We start from the raw sequence: 16,622 nt of genomic DNA, 5'->3' as shown, positions 1-16,622 counted from the left end.
AAAACATGTTGGTTGGTGTGTGGCCGGCACCCACTACAACATGCCCCACGTAGGTCACCCCTCTGATCCAGACTCATAGGCAGTGAACAGACCTGTCACCTGTCCCACAGCCGAGCGCTAAGCTAAACCTCTTCCTCACCTCCCCAGCCCGCCCTTCCTAAAGAGCGTGTATCCATCCAATGCACCGCTCCAGTCACGCGAGCTATTCCATGTTTCTTTTTATTCCCAGTGATGTCCTAGATCTGCAACAATCCACAGGCTTCCAGTTCGTGTCAAAACTCTGTAGCTAAAAAGTTTTTTCTGAAGGGGCTATCATGTGGGACAAGTCAGCATATGTCCTACAATATAGAAGATACATTGGTATACAGGTTTTAGATGCCTGATTTTCTCAATACACCCACATAGTGCCCAAATGTCTCAGTTCAATTATTACCTAGTTCAGGAAAGCAATCTGTGTCCTTCCTGTCCCCCCTCAAGACCCCAACTGTTAAAGGCACCTTTTTAAATTAAAAAAAACTGAACAGCTCCATTCCTACAGACAGCATCAAGGATGTTTGACAAAAAAATGTTAGAAGCTCAAAATGGTCTAACTAGAAAAAGGCCCTTATCATAACTTTTGTAATGTGTCCTTGCACTAGAAGGGGAATATCACTTATTACGTGGGGCAAAGCTACCATTCTTTTAGAAATAACAGAGTGTGCAAAACCTGAATACACTATCAGAGGTATGACATCCAGTTTCTTCTCTATTAAAAAACAACCAAAAAAAACTTTTACTTGATCGTCACAACTAAAACATAAAAACTAAAATGTAAAGGTTTGGAATATCAGCAGGGTAATTTTCCTTAAGAATCTTCTCATCATTGTTTTTACCAAACAGCACATTTTTTCAAGCTGGATTTAAAACATTCTTTCATTACATTCTCCAGCTTCCTGTCCCATGTAGGTTTTCTCAAAGATCTCCATGTAGACTCTCAGTCTGCAGTTGCCCGCAAGAATTGTGATAAAATGTTCAGAAGCAGATGGATAACACACTCAAGCAGCAGATCAAGCAGACAGCAAATACTGCAACTAAATCAGTGACATAAAACACAGTATGTCAAATACTGATAAATATATCAGAGTTTAAAATAAATTAAAGTTTTTAAAATCCACTGAAGTAATCCACAGTTCTACCAAAAGGCGAAGAAGGTGCAGTGAAGGCTGCCAGTGAAGCTACAGAACAGCTCTCTCCTTCAGGGAGCTCACCGTACCCCAAACGGTTGAGACTGCTGGTTGGTTATATGGTGCAATTCTTCAGAAGCACATGAGGTGTAAAGACACACACAAGACCTGTACAAAGACGTATATTGATATTTTTCGTATTATGAAGTAAATTATGAGCTAGAAAAAGCAGCGAATACTTGCATTCTTTTCCTTCTGCTTCCAGAAGCCTATTTTAGCATAAGAACAAATCCCATGGAGTCACACACAATCCATCCCTGTTTTGTTTCTGGAAAACAGGCTAGTAGCTTAATTTGCCATCTCTCTGCTTGGCTACCCCTATAGCTATTCTAGCCCTCACATTGGTATTCTCTCTCACCTCACCATCCTTAGCCCAGATATTTTTGCACATTTCATTCAGGTATCCCCACTTAGCAACAACTTTCCCTGTTCTGCTTCTGGCTTTTTGTGCTTCAACATTCTGCTTACAGCCAAGAGAGAAATCTTCATTAGATATGCCAGCTTTTGTCCCTCGCTCTTTCCCAACTCAATGGAACCTTATTAGGATTTAACAACGAACTATTGCCTATTTATACTGCTGAGGTTTTATTCATATTTTGAGTTTTATAGGATAAATACATACATAAGGAAGAATTATTAGTTTAAATTCTCTATGTCCTTAGCTTCCTTGAAAGAGTATTCAAATACCTTCCAGAATGAAATTATTAAAGTGCATCTTCATGACTTATGTAATAATTTCAAGAAAAGATACCTTGCTCAAATGTTTTCATAAAATATTATTCTTCAAAAGGAAAAAAAAAAACCTTTAAAAAATAAAACAGCATTACTCACATCTAGAAGGTTTTTAAGTTTGTTTCTGGACAAACACAGCATCTTCAGACTCTTCATGTATCTAATGTCTTCAGGTATCATGACAAAATATTTACAGGACTGATGAAGTTCAGGGAGCCTCTGCAGAAAATGTGGCTCCCTAGGAACATTTTTTATTTTCTTATTATTTAAGCTTATGCACTCCAATTTTTCTAATTTGTAAAGAGGATAAAGCTTTTCAATTGACAATGTATTTATTTAATCTGGAACATAGAGACTACATCAGCTTATTTTGAATTTTACTGAACATTTTTTTGTGCATGAACAATTCTTTTTATGATATAACTGTTTATAACATAGGGAGACAATTGCTAAGGATTTTAGTTGTATTCAAAAGTACTTATATCATATGCTTCTAGTGATTAATCACAACCCATCTGCTGCTTTTATCAGTCTCTCAAAACAAAGGAATTGGTGGGTTAGTGTTCTTACTGAAGCCAAGGAAAGCACAGAAAATGGCTTCTGTATTTCAGATCCTATTTTTAAGTCTGCTCAGCTACTTACATAGATTAAGTAATCAACACAGGCTGCTTGCCATTCATAAATACATCACAGGAGATCGGCTAAGAGATAGAAGGCGGCAGGTTGTGTCTTAAAGACTAAAAATTTGTACTTGCAGCAGTTCCATGACCTATGAAAGATGATGGCCCAGAGTGTTGTTTTCTCTACCCAGATGATGCAGATGGGACATTCTGACCTCCACTCTCACCCCAGCCTTCGGGGTACCTCTGTGGCACTCAGCATTCACTCCTTTGGCATGAAAGCTGTTGCACCCCTAAAGATGCCACTTACCCAGCACACCTATAGCAGTATGTCTGCTCAGGACTTCCCAGAACGTACACCACAATTTGTTTGCACTGCAACCACCTATATCATCTAGGAAAGAGACGCTGCCTATCTCAACTGTCAGCTTACTCAACTGTCCCATCAGTGACTTCACAGGCTGCAAGGTGGGCAGTGCTGGTGAAGGAGGAAGGCTGGAGAACTGGGCAAAACCCATAACCCCAATACCAACAGCAAGATGCAGTGCCCCTACCCCATCTGCTGCCAGCGCATTTCGCTACGGTAATTCTCAATTTTGTAATTCATAACAGTATTACACTGAAGCATAAGACAGCAGGGAGAGACGACCATCCCACAGCATAAGATCTGCCCAGTCAGGCCGCTGCCAGCACCTCTTACTCCTTGAGACAGAGTAGGAACAGAAGGGATGTGCTCTGCCTAGACATAAAATTTCAGCCTTGTTTTTTTCCCGGGGCATGTCACAGCTCCTGTTGACCTGCCTGTTAAAAAGAGGAGACGGGAAGGACAGAGCACGGACAGGAGGCAAAAAGTGCCTTTAGTGATAATTTTGCCTCGAGGCAAGTGGTTGTGAAACAAATTCCCCTCTTCACAGTGTTTTAGCTTTGGTGTAATACTTTAATATACGTAAACACAACAGGTTATGGAATCGTACAAACGCGCACAAGGAACATCAGTGCTTCGTTGCATTTTATATTACTTATTTCTTTTAAAAAATCCTTGAAGTCATGGAACATTTAAATGATTTATGACAGGCCTGCGCTCCCTCCCGCTGCTGCCCACCTCCTGCCTGCTTTCTGGCACCGGCTGCAGCCCACACTACCTGGGACGCAGGGGAGAGCAGAGACCAGGTGCAGACTAAGCGAAGGCGACAGGGATGAAAGCTAAACTCCGTCTGCGGCTCCAAGAGGAGGCCAGTCTTTTCCATGCCCTGACTTGCCCAACTGCACCCATTGCTTTCAACAAGTTCTTCCCTTTAAGAATATTGTACACAATTTATTGCAGACCACTAGACAGTTTCCTTCCCGCTCATGGGAGCATTCCTACCGGAAATTAAACTCTAATCTTGCAAAAAAATTACCTAACAGCCCTTAAAAGAAATAGTGGCTGAATAAACCGATGTCAATGAACTGCAGATAAAAGGAAGAAAAGCTACTTAAATACATGTAAGCTCAAAATAAGTAGTGCTATTTTGCTGAAAAAATGTAGCCTGACAAAGAAGTTAAAAGCTAAATTGTGAAAAAATCCTCTCAGTTTTACTTGATTGTTTTTATGTATGGAGAAGTTCAACAGTATTTTCAAATACAGCTTTATAGAAGAGTTCAAGTTTAACTGCTAAAACACCGAGGATAAATTTTGTTTAGAAACAACTTCATTTCATAAAGAGTAAAGCTTTGTCTACTTCAATAGGGAGTTGTTGGAGAATTCATACTACAATAGGACCCTAAAGCCATAAAAATTAAATGGGTAAACTTATTAATACTAGGAATTAAGACATGAACAATCGAAGTACAAAATAAAAAGTGACCACAACAAGATTTGCCACAAATAAACCGATTTATTACTTTTTGGCAAGTCCCATACAGCATGAACAAGGATCTTTCACTCACTATATTAAAACATTATTTTGCTTTATACAAACTGTAAACATCTTCAACAGGACAAACTGTTGGTACAGACATTCCACAATTCTGGCATCTTTCCTCTGTCAGTTAATCAAACAAGAATGAAAACCCAATAAACTACAGAATATTTTTCACAGGCTATCTATAAAATGCAGCATGTGCATTTCATATCATATCAACTCTAAGCAACACAGAGAAGAGTATTTCTGATTATTATTTTTAGTGAAATTAATAGTGGTATTAGAAATATAAACACTTTTTCCATACTGTTGTATCCAATTCTTTGTTTGAAATTAAAAACATCATTTTATACAAACAAGGTAATAAACCAAATTCTACAGTAAACCAGCTGCTATACAGCTATATTTGTTATACTGTGTCAGATAAATAAGGATGTAAAAACTCCTGATCTGGTTAATACTTTGTTTTTCTGGCAGGCACCAGTCTAAAGAAGTCATAATTCAAGTTCTGCTTGTCCAAAACCTCCTGCTATAATTGCCTGATTTCCCCCCCCCCCCCAAAGTGCTTTAAATCAGACATAATCTGATCCATAAAGTGAACACCTGTCTCCTCCTTCTTAAGTAAGAACAGATTTTTCTTTCTAATTTTTAAGTCCCAGGAGTGTCAATCTGCTTGCTAGCTTTACTGAAGGACTGACTACAAGATGCACAGTTAGCTCATAATCCTCAAATCAGGGCAAAGTTGTTTAAACTTGACATGAACCACTTTTCTCCACACCAACTCATCAGCGCTAAAATACAGACAATTATCATGTTACTGACTAAGGCTTAAAAAGAAAAAATCACTTCTATTGTTAAAAAACAATTGCATTACAACTTTGGTTTCAGTATGCTGCTAATTTTGGAGTCACATTTACAGTGACTTAAAGACAAAAATACATGTTTCTAATGTAAAAAGTCAAGCCATATTAAAAAAAAAAACACTTCAAGTGTCTCTGTGCATCATAAGGAACAATGAAAAGAAACTTAATTCTTCTGCAGATCACCTTTAAAGTTACTCACAAAACCTAAGGTGGTTATTTTCACACCTGTATGCAACCAGCTGTTTTAAGTATTATAAAACATCGCACTTTATTTAGATCACAAAGTGCTTAGATCAGCAGATCCATAAATGACGAGTTCAGGTGAGTTTCACTACCTGAAGTGAAGACACTAAGGAGCTTTTTGTTTGTAAGATTTCTGTATCACTGAAATGCACAGATGAAAGACTATGAAGGATGAACAGCACAGTTAACTTGCATCAACGTTATGATGCACAGTCATTAACAATGCTCTTCCTACAGATTCAGTACGAGGAACAGCATCAAGCATTAGTTCCTACTGTCAACTGCAAAAAAATAAAAGAGAAGTCATCAAAGCTTGGTGAAAAATCCTAGATGGAAAGTCTTTAAAATAAAAAGCTTGTGCAATTCATCCAGCCAAGCAAGATATTCTACTACTGGATTTGCCTCCAGCTCTTCTCTGCCCAAATAAAGGGGATCTCTACTACAGCATTAAAGCTAGATCCTGATAGAATTAAAGAAACACTGTAAAGGTTATTCCATCAATCAAAATAAAATAAATTATTTTAAATGCCTTAACTCTTCCATGATCATCAAAATCTGCCAGAAATAACGTAACAGGAACCTTCAAATAACCTTAATTCTTCAGCAGAAATGCGGATTAACCGAAACACTTACTACTCAGTATTTTCACTGCAGCATGGGATGAAGCTCTATTGAAAAAAAAAAAAAAATCTGCTCTACACAGCCACCAATTTAGAGAAGATCTTCTAAACATAATTAATACCAACAAGTTCAAAATACTGTTGTGTGGTTTTGGTTTGGTTTTGTTTTAAATCAAGAGCTATTTCTGATTTATAGTCAAACCTTGTATGTCTTTTTTTCATTTTTAATCCATTCCATTTAGTTTCACTTTCCAGTCTGTCCGGGAATTGTCTGGAGCCCAACACACCAAGATGCAACTGTTGTCCATGTGGATTTATGACTTTTATATGCTAGCTGCCGTTTTCTGTAGCAGCATCTGTTAGAAGTTTTACCGAATTGTAATGTTCTCCTAATCCATAGGCATGTCTCATATACCTAAAAAAAAAAAAAAAGTAGTTACGGAATTAGTGTTCAGCTTAACTAAAAGTATACATCATGCCAAATATTAACAGCACTGGAAGATAGGTTAAATAAAGTTTTAGCACAGAAAATATATATGGTCATTAAATAGGTCAGTATTAATAAAGACAGTTTTTAAATTCTGGTGACTTCCAAGCACAGTGACATAAACTTTGAAAAGAAAAAAGAAGTTTCCTGTTGCATCTTATATCAATGTCACTATTATTTTGTGATTATGTAACAGGTAAAATGACCTCGGTAGCATTCTAGAAAGCAGTGACTGAATCACACTTCAGACTGTCAGCATTTTAAGAACTCTAATTACAATATCTTTAAACTACGTGTGTCAATCATAAACATAATTTCTGACCTGCAAGATCATTATTCAAGCAGCGTTTCAACATCGGATAGGTAACAGAAAATAAAAGAGCAGGTAAGAATCAAAGCTGAGCCCTCTGCTATAGAAATCAAGTGCACTAATTTTAAAAAGGGATAAAATAACATACTTACACAAGTATTATTGGTTTGCCTGAATATTCTTCACCAACAATAATGGGAGGGGAATCCATTTGCACTACTTCAATAGGTGTTTGCAAAATGTGCGACAAAGCCCTTAGCTTTAAGGCATAAAAACAATTCAATAATACAATTAAATCCAATGTAAGGAGGAGAGACGAAGGCATGGCATTTAGTTTTAGCAGACATGAGTTCAGGCATAACATTTCAAATAGTTAGAAAATAAACTTTATTAAAATAAGCAAAATTATCTTAACTTTTTAAACTTTAATTGAAAACAGGTTGCCTTAAATTAATCATTGTTTTGAGGATACAACACAGGTAACATTGGCCTAGCTTCAGTAATTTGTGACCACTCTTTCATAAAACAATAAATAAGACACAACCTAAAACAAATATGTATTTTCTCAAGCTCAAGTTCTGGTTTACATTACAAAAATCTAAAATTGCTCCACTCTAGTCAGCTTTCCTACCATCTAAGTCTGCATAATAAAACACCTTCTCAGAAAGTCTTCCCCCACTTGTATTGTCAATCCTTCTAATGATATTTAGAACTACTGAATTCATTAACTTGCATGTCGTCAAATACATCAGAATCAGAACAGCAGCACACCATCAAAAAAACTACTAATCTGGGAAAAAAATTTATAACGATAGGACAAAGTTCTTGATAAACTATTTATGACTACGTTCCCTTATGCCTTCAGGTATTCTTTCTCAAGAAGCCCTTTTTTGAAGGTATATTCACCCACTCCAGAATTTCACAAATAAAAATTATCAATACAACACTTACCTCCAGCTGACCACCCCATGCAGCTGTACTTGCTATATCATCACAGTATTTTTCAAATTCCTCTGTGGGGAAAGACAAGACAACTTTTAGTACTTCTCTTACTTGAGAGCAAGCAACTGAGGAAAAATACTGATTGTACAATGAACACCTAGAACCTGAAAAGTCTAAACACATTATACAGGAAAATAGGTATGTTCACTGAAAAGAAGGAAAGGAAACGAAAAACACCAGAGGCCAAAAAAACCCTGCATAACTGTTTTAGAAAGAAAAATTAAGACTGAAGACAAGAATAAAAGCAAGTATGTGAAGAAAAAGAAGTACAGGTTTACATTTTCAACTTTTTGTTCAGGGAACTCTTAATAACAAGCAGGAAATTGCATATAGTTTTCTTCCTGTTAAGTTTCAGAGTATGCTGTTTTGACACCCTAGAAAAGAATGTGATAGCAAGTAGTATGCTTAGCTCTTACTTTAGCTAGGTGTCAGGTATGTTTTTAAAATCTTGTAACTGTATGTAGTTCAACTGTTGTTGTTTTGTTTGTTTTTTTTTTTTTAACTTTCCAAATTAGCTGCCTTGTTTTTAACCTCTGAAGTGTTTATTCCCAATGGTTCCTTTGTCAACCGCTAAATAAACCTCTTGCAGATCATGTTCTACAGAAACCAAGCTTTCAAATTTATAAAATTACAACCCTTCAGGCTTCTGAACCCTATGAATATATTCTGATAAAGAACAAATGGATTTTCTGAAGACTGCTCAGAATACTTTTTCATACATTCCCCTTATAACAGACTTAAAAGACAAAAAAACTCAATTCCCTGCTGCTCTGCAGAACTTAACATTAATTCTTCTCTTATGACACATTTATCCTGTGACAATTTTCTCTGTCAACATGGGAGAGACACCTCCCACTTCACAACAGACCCCAATCACCAAACGAAATCCACAGCAATAACTATTAAATGAACGTGGCAGTAAGTTAAAAAAATTTATACAGTCACTTGCACAGTGTTCCAGATATGCAGTAAGAAATTAATAAACCATGAATTGCTCAAATAAGTACATAAATTCCATTTAACTGCATTTACTCAGCCTACATCATTGCTTCACACTAAATGCCTTTATATTTTTTAGTTAAGTTTTTTAATAAGAAAGGGCGCCAAAAGACCTAGCATGAACAGTGAAAATAAAGGGTAGAATAAGAAAAATCATCTATGCAAACTATTATAAAATGGGTTTGCTTGAATTTCACACTCATTTTTAACGGCCTTCCTATGTAAATTGAAAACACCAATACAAAAGTTGACAAAAAAAAAATCATCCGTAACCTGGTAGACAAGCTATTTATAATACAACTTAAATCACATCCCAGTTTATGATTACCATCTAGTAACCAGCAAGTTCTGATATTTATTTTTTTTTAATGGGGAATAATGTTTGCAAAAAAAAAAAGATACATTGCGAAGATCCAGGTGTACCAAGTTTCACAGCAGATCATAATTCTGTGTTCCATAGTACACAGCAAACCAACAAAGTAACAAAGTTCAGGAACAAACACCATAATGGGTTAGTCCCAATTCAGCTGTAACTGAGAATGAGAATTATCAGAAATAATTTTAACAGTTTTTAAAATCTCTTATGCCATAAGTTTTACCTCTGCTATACATGTCTCCAGTACCAGGGTTTGTAAGAAATGGCAGGAAGTCATCAAAGTGACTTTGCATATACTTTGCTGTCTGGTTCCTCAGAGTTGCAACAGTCCAGGAATTTTGGCGATCCTTGAGCTGATCTTCAATAGCTCTGTACATGCAATGGCCATCTGAAGGGATCTGTTTAATCTCCAAGTGCCTTGCTGCCAATAGGGAGGCAAGTTTCTGACTTTCAAGATGTCTGGCACCCGTTAAATTTTCTATCTCAGCTTCAGCTATCCTTTCTTCTCTTTCTCTCTCCAAGGCAGCTTTTTTTTCCTTAGATTAAAAAACACACAAAAATTACATCAAATGTTATAATTTAGAAGATGTCTGTACAGTTCTTGGCTTAGTGCTTGCTTCCAACTCTTCAAATGTTTCCTCAGTACATTCATATCTGTGAAATGTTCTCCCAAATCAGCACTACCGAATCTTAAGAGACCTCCTAAACCCAAATTTTAGCAAATGGTTAAGTGACCAACATAGCCTAACTGCCTCCGACACCATACCCAAAAGTATGTGACAGGAGAAATCTTAATTATATCAATGTGCAAAATAACACTTTACAACACCTGTTCAAAGGCTATTAATAGTAGTCATTTCTTCAGGATCACCTATTTCACCACAAGTATGGAAATTCTAATTAAACAACAGAAAATATTGCTCTTTCATAATAAGTGTGAGATCTACCACTTACGCATACGATTGCATAATGGCGCTCATGTCATGAAACTGAAACTCCCTCAGGCTAGCTACTATACATCATAAAGGACTGCTCCTAACCTAAAGGATGGATAAGAATGCATACAGAGAATACTAGAAGGGATGTAATAATGCATAATATGGCTTTTATAGAATACATTTTAAGTTTACGCTTAAGTTAACAAGGGACTACGAGTCAAAATAAACAAGAAAAATAAAAAAGGAAGCAGTACGGAGAATGATCTTTTCACTTTCACACTTAAAATTCACCACAAATCAAGACCAGACTGGTTTGGGCGACCGCAATAACAAGAGTTTCTAGTTTGCCTAGACATGGTGCGATGAATTAAGAACATCCTTTTATCATGTTTGTTACAAGGCAGCTCTGCAGTAGTGATTATGTACCAGGGGATGGACTCTGCAATAAAGCAGTGCTCCTCTGGCCCTGAACCAACATTCATGCAGGTACAATGAGAATGTTAATCCATCGCAATTTAGCATCTGAAGTTTAAAAGGATTTAACCTAATGGCCTGGACACCAGGTAGTGTTTCTTAACAACTCAAAAATGTACAAGAATTTCAGTATTAATGTTCTTTTGTTAAATGTGTAAACTTCTACTGCTTGTATATTTTCTATGTGTATTTTACATTATTTTAATTCAATTACTTTATTTCTTTATTAATGTTTTTAGTGAAATTCTTTTAAAAACATTTGCTTTACATCATTTACTTTTTCTGGCTCCCATCTCCTGACCTATTCTGATTCCCAGCTCACGGCTGAGAGTAAAAAAGTACAACTATTTATAAAATGCTTACATATCTCTAGGTAGCAGCTTTATAGATTTCAAGGCACCCAGTAGATACAGCATCAATACTGAATTAGCCAGGTAATGTCCCCTGAAAAATTGTTTAACTTTGGTTATTACAGTTAAGTCAGTATAACTTCAATCAAATATTTGTAAAACTTTTAAATGTTAAGCCATACCCGCCTCTTCTGCGCTTTTGATATTCGAGGATGTTGAATCTGTTGCTCTACTCCTTCAAGCTCTAAATTTGCAACCCCATCAGCTATGGAATCTGTCTGAAAAGAAAAAAAATGTTAAATGTTCTTATTAATATAAATGATAACCAAGATGTGCATCTCCTAAAACAGTTTTAAGTTCTGTTCCTAGGTAATTCCAGGGTATATTTATGAAGTTTAACCACAAAGATCTGTGTACAGCACAGAACCTTTCAAAGCCGAAAGTAAAGCATTTCACATCCTAAACCACTGTCATACATTTTATTACTTTTTCTGTAGTCTCAACAAAGAGACAGTTATGAACTGTGCATCTAAACTTTAATCTGTATGTTCTCTTGTAATCTTCCACACTGAAGTGTGAACACTGTTTACCAGCTGAAAGAGAAAGTTTTCCTCACCATACCAGCCAGCTGAAGAACCCAAACAGCCATTAACAAGTTCTGTGACAATTAAAGCAGGAGAGGGCTCCACCTTCCATACCAAAGCATAACCAGCAGTTGGAAAAGACAGGGAGTTGGCACTTCTCAAGAAAAATGACAAAGCTAACCCCATAACAGAATGAAGCAGATGTCACCCTTGGAAGCATGGACATGTTTCAATCCAAATAAAAAAGCTGAGAAGTGAAAGAAACTACACATCTCAAAACAAAATCCTCTCAGGCAAAGCTACGTCTAGGGCAAAGATTTTCTTGAAAGGTCCTCCATTGTAAAGTTTGGACAGCTCATTTAGCAAAATAAAACAAACTCTTGAAACTAATCTAAGATACAGGTAAATAGAAGCATTACGTTTAATGCTTAAGCATTAATCACCTGCTTAAGCATCTGATTAAAAACTACTACAGAAGATTGTTATAGGGTCATAACTCTTCCAATGTAAACCTTTTTTTTTTTCCCCCCACAAGGATTGTCAACAGATGCTTCTCCATCAAGTCTATTTCCCTAAAAGTCATTCAGAAATGTTTCCATTCTCGTTTTCAAACAAAAGTACTTTCTGCTTAACTCTTTCTTAGGTCACTAATCAGAAAACAGTTAGTCCAGAAAGCATCATGCAGACAGGTCTTTGTGTTTGGTTTCTTTAAAAAGACTTAAACAGCCGAAAGAGACACACTATTCATGAAACACTTAAGGAGATGTATGAGCATGTAGCATTAGCATCATTCACAGACAACTGTATTGCACCAATTTAGCCATAAGCTCTATTCCCATTTAGAAAGGAGAAAGTATATGAACAGGCCTACTTGGACAAACAGTCCTTAAATTCAGGCACATGATACAAATAGAGTTCTTTTCAGTACTGGATATAGAGAACTAAGTCTATGGATTGCAAATTCACTATGACAGGAGTTTGCAACACACTACTTAAGTGCTAAAACAAAGGTGAATTTTTGTATGTCACTCAATTATTTAATAGTATCTAGTTTACTCAGGTGGTCATATTTCCTTCAGCTAAATTTGAATAATGCTAAGCCTCTGTTAAAAATTAAGTGCTTTGCCATCAAACAGCAAACCGGAAGTACTTAATATGTAGCTATGTTGCCAACATGGCAGAACAGCAGCATTTAAGACAACAATTCTCACCATCACAGAAAGTGCTTCTTACAAAAAGGTCAGTTACATTCTTGACAGAATTGCAAAACAAAACACACTACATCAGTCAAATGCCTACTGAAGGCCAACAATACCCTAGAAGTCTACATAAGATAATTAGAGTGACAATGTAACAAGAAATTAAAAAAAAATAAATTCTTTAAGACAACTGAGCTACTAATGTAGCCTTAAGAACAAAACCAAATACTGCTCAACAAAAAAATCCCCACTGTTAAATGCCCCTCCACCCACTGTATGCAATGCGCACCCACCGTAACAGCTGAATCTTTCCAAAGATGAGAAGAGTTACTAATACTGTGAGGAAAAGGAGAAATACTTTTAAAAATTATAATGAAGTAACACTTTAAAGTTAAAGAAGCCCTAACAAATTGTATCTGTACAACTGCAGCTAAAGTTAAGCCGCCTACCTTATTCTGTTCAGGTGAAGCTTCCTTCAGCTGCTTTAATTCCTCCTTGTGCTTCTCTTCAAGTTCTGCCTCTAATTTGGCAACTTCATCAGCCAGCTGTTTTCGTCTCTTTTTATCATTCTTGGGAACAGCATTTTTCATGCCTTGAATTTTTGCTGTTAGAGAAGTAGTGTAATAAAACATTACCTCTAAGTATAGATACTCCACAGTCATTGCAGAAAAGAGAACTGCAAGTCATACAGAAAAACATTTACAAGTATCAACATATCAGTATGCTTTAACAGTTTAGCTATGAGACTGCCCATTATGATCATCACATTTTAAAGCAGCTACATTTTTCTTAAAAGATGCAAACGTTTTATTTGAAGAAGAGAAAAACTTGTGCTAAGTTACTATTATTAATACTTATGAACTTTATCAATGCAGCAGACCTCAGCCTGTTGCCTTCAAAAAAGATTATTGTCACAGGAAAGATGTGTAAATTTTTAATCACACAAGCAGCCGATTAAAAGTAAAAACAGAGTTTACTTGTCCTTAAATAAAGTTTCTAAAAGCAAAATGGGTATTCAAGAAGGAAAAAAACCTTCAACCTGCTGAAATTCCATACATATTTTTAGGCTGTAAGTCAAGGCTCTATTTCCCAAATCATAGAGTAGTTTGATTAGAAAGGATGTCCAGAGGTCATCTAGTTCAACCTCCTGCTCGAAACAGGGCTGAATTCAAAGCTACATCAGGTTATGTTAATTCAGCTTGATCTGGCATTTATTCAGATGACTGTGCAAAGTCTCCAGGGATGGACATTCTGCAACCTTTCTGGTCAGTTTTTTTGCAATGTTTAACCATTCTTATTATGAAAATATTTTCCCTTTTTCCTCCCATGAGGAATTTTCATGTTACATTTTTAGCCATTGTCTCTTGTGCATTCTCTACACTTTACTTTGAAGAGTGGCTCCACCCAATACACAGTGGAAACTACAACCAGATCCCCCAGTCTTCTCTTCTTCTCCAGGCTGAACAAACACAGCTTCCACCGCCTCTGCTCTTACATGAACACACCCTGCTAGCTCTCCTCACTTCTGTATTCACTGTTTTATTTACAGCACCAGTTATTTAACACCCTGCTCACTATTCATCACCTGTACATTTTCCTGTCCTTCACCCTTGACTGACACAATTGAGCTGAAGATGATGGTGATGATAATGAAACTCTTCAAGAGGAGGCAGCAAGAATGCTCATACTGAAAGATTTATGTTAAGCATTCAGCCTCACAGATGAATCAGCTGAGTCTGACAGACAGAAAAGCAGTTTTGTTCATAAAAATTAACATAATGGAGGAAAAGGAAATCCAGGACTTAAGAGGCACACACAAATACACAAGAAGAGTATATGGGGGGTGGTGGAGACAAGGATCATCAGCTGGAGGAGATGCTGGATTTTCAGATGCAGAGATCCATCTGACGCTAATTCTTACGAACAAACTGTTTTGCTCTCTGTCAAACAGTTAATAATTGCACTTACCAGGCACGTATTTTTCAAGTAGGAAAATGTGTGCCTATAGGTCACCTGCCTCTCCTACCTGGGAAGACTGGGGCTCTGTCTTCTGTATACCCCTCCCACCTTTAGGTAGCAGAGGACTGCAATTAGATACCCTCTTACAACCTTCCCTAGGTAGAAAACCCCTCTCTTCCGCAGCCTCTCTCAACCAATGTGCCATGTGCTCCAGCCACCTAACCCCAGTGCTTGATTCCTACCTCTATTCAATTTCAACCAAGTTTGAGGGAGGAAAAGGCATCTCAAAACATTAAGTTCATATAGATTTAATGACAAGATGCAGCCCAATAGTGTCTCTCCTCTTCTTTAACCCTCCAATTGATAGGAGGCTGCAGACTGGCCTATTTCATTACATACCAAAAAAGCCAAAGAAAAAAAAGGCTGTATCAATACGCCAGCAATGAGAAAGGCTTAACAAAAAGGTTATTATCAACTACAAAGCTTAACAGAACCCAGATAACTACTTAATTATATTAATCTACTGTAACAGGGTCATGAACAGCTCATATGCAGCACCGTAAGACCACACAGGTCTTCTACTATAGATGCTTTACTGCGGCTGGACAGAACGTGAAAGTTCATTTCAGATCAACTGCGCTTTGAACGAAGAAACACAGCTGTCTGTCTGGGCAGCAAGGACCCTTATGCGGGCCTTTCAACCTAAAACGCCTTACAAACCCACACCTTCTTTAACTTAAAAACGAAGTAGCAAACCGCTAGCCCAGCGTTAACGGCTCTAGCATTCTGTGGCGGCTCCCAAGATGACAGGGAGGCACGCTCAGCAAGCCGCCGGCGGGACGAGAACCACCGCGCCCGGGAGCGAAGCCCGGCCGTGACACCTCCGCCCAGACGCCACGCTCTCGTCCCCGACGTCCCCGTCCCCTCGCGAAGGCAGCGCAAGGGCTGCTCCCGCCCGTCCCAAAGCCCGGCGCTGCCCAAGGCGCCCGCCCGCCCCCTCCCAGCTTCTCCCGCCACGGCTTCCAGCTTCGCCTCCGCGGAGCGTCCCCCAGGTTCCAGGCTGAGAGCGGCGCACCGGGACGGGCCCGCCCCGCGTCTCCCCGCCACCTCCCCGCGGCGAGGCGGGCGCCTGAGGGATCGCTCTCCCCTCCCCCGCCCGCCCTTCGCCGGGCCGCGCCGCCCCTCACCCTGCAGCTCCCGCTTCTCCTTCCGCTGACGCTTCACCAGCCGCTGCAGCGGCCCGTCGGCCCCCGGCTCCTCGTCCCCGGAGCCCTCCATGGGCGCCCGGAGGCCCGCGCCCGCGGGACGCCCTCACCCCGCGGCGGCGGCGGCACGCATGACCCCCGACCCCGGCGCGAGGCGGGAGCTCGCCAAGCTTCCGGTCGCCCCGCCCCGCCCACCGCCCGCCGTCCTTCGGCCGCCGCCTCCGCCGTGAGGGGGGGACGGGCGGCCCGGGCTTCCCCTCCGGACGGGGCTCCTCCGTCTGCTGCCGGTCTGCCGCCGGTCTGCCGTCTCCTGCGGCCGCTGGCGGGTCAGGCGGCCTCCGCCCCCCGCTCCTCAGCCCGCACGTTACGGGCCGCGAGCTCGGGACGCGGTAGGGAAGGGGCAGCGTTTCTTTTGCCCTCGGGTTGTGAGAGCGCGAGAACGGCGGGGGGGGGGGGGGGGAAGGGCCGTTTTTGCGGGGAAAGAGACCCCCGCCCCCCCCCCCCCGCCACGTTTCGGTCCTCTGGCGTCACGGC

The 16,622-nt window shown here is 39.2% G+C and overlaps 1 protein-coding gene across 3 annotated transcripts; it reads right to left on the bottom strand.

Annotated features, from left to right (window-relative positions):
* Positions 1-4,432: 4,432 nt before the first annotated feature.
* On the bottom strand, positions 4,433-16,221 carry OTUD6B (OTU deubiquitinase 6B). 3 transcript variants are annotated; one of them, XM_075023577.1, is made up of 7 exons: positions 16,071-16,221; positions 13,374-13,528; positions 11,324-11,419; positions 9,603-9,915; positions 7,954-8,015; positions 7,155-7,261; positions 4,433-6,620 (listed from the first exon to the last, which is right to left on the bottom strand). In XM_075023577.1, the coding sequence occupies exons 1-7, from the start codon at positions 16,159-16,161 to the stop codon at positions 6,536-6,538; spliced, it is 909 nt and encodes a 302-aa protein (XP_074879678.1). In that variant the 5' UTR covers positions 16,162-16,221; the 3' UTR covers positions 4,433-6,535. The 3 variants fall into 3 exon arrangements, with proteins under 3 accessions (XP_074879678.1, XP_074879679.1, XP_074879680.1); XM_075023578.1 differs by lacking the exon at positions 16,071-16,221 and adding an exon at positions 15,610-15,629; XM_075023579.1 differs by lacking the exon at positions 16,071-16,221 and adding an exon at positions 15,126-15,584.
* Positions 16,222-16,622: the final 401 nt, after the last annotated feature.

This window comes from Buteo buteo, chromosome 3 (genome assembly GCF_964188355.1).
Source record: "Buteo buteo chromosome 3, bButBut1.hap1.1, whole genome shotgun sequence".
In the NCBI taxonomy this organism is placed as follows: domain Eukaryota; kingdom Metazoa; phylum Chordata; class Aves; order Accipitriformes; family Accipitridae; genus Buteo; species Buteo buteo.
The sequence above is the reverse complement of the archived record's forward strand: the minus strand, read 5'-3'. Positions and strand labels throughout refer to the sequence as shown.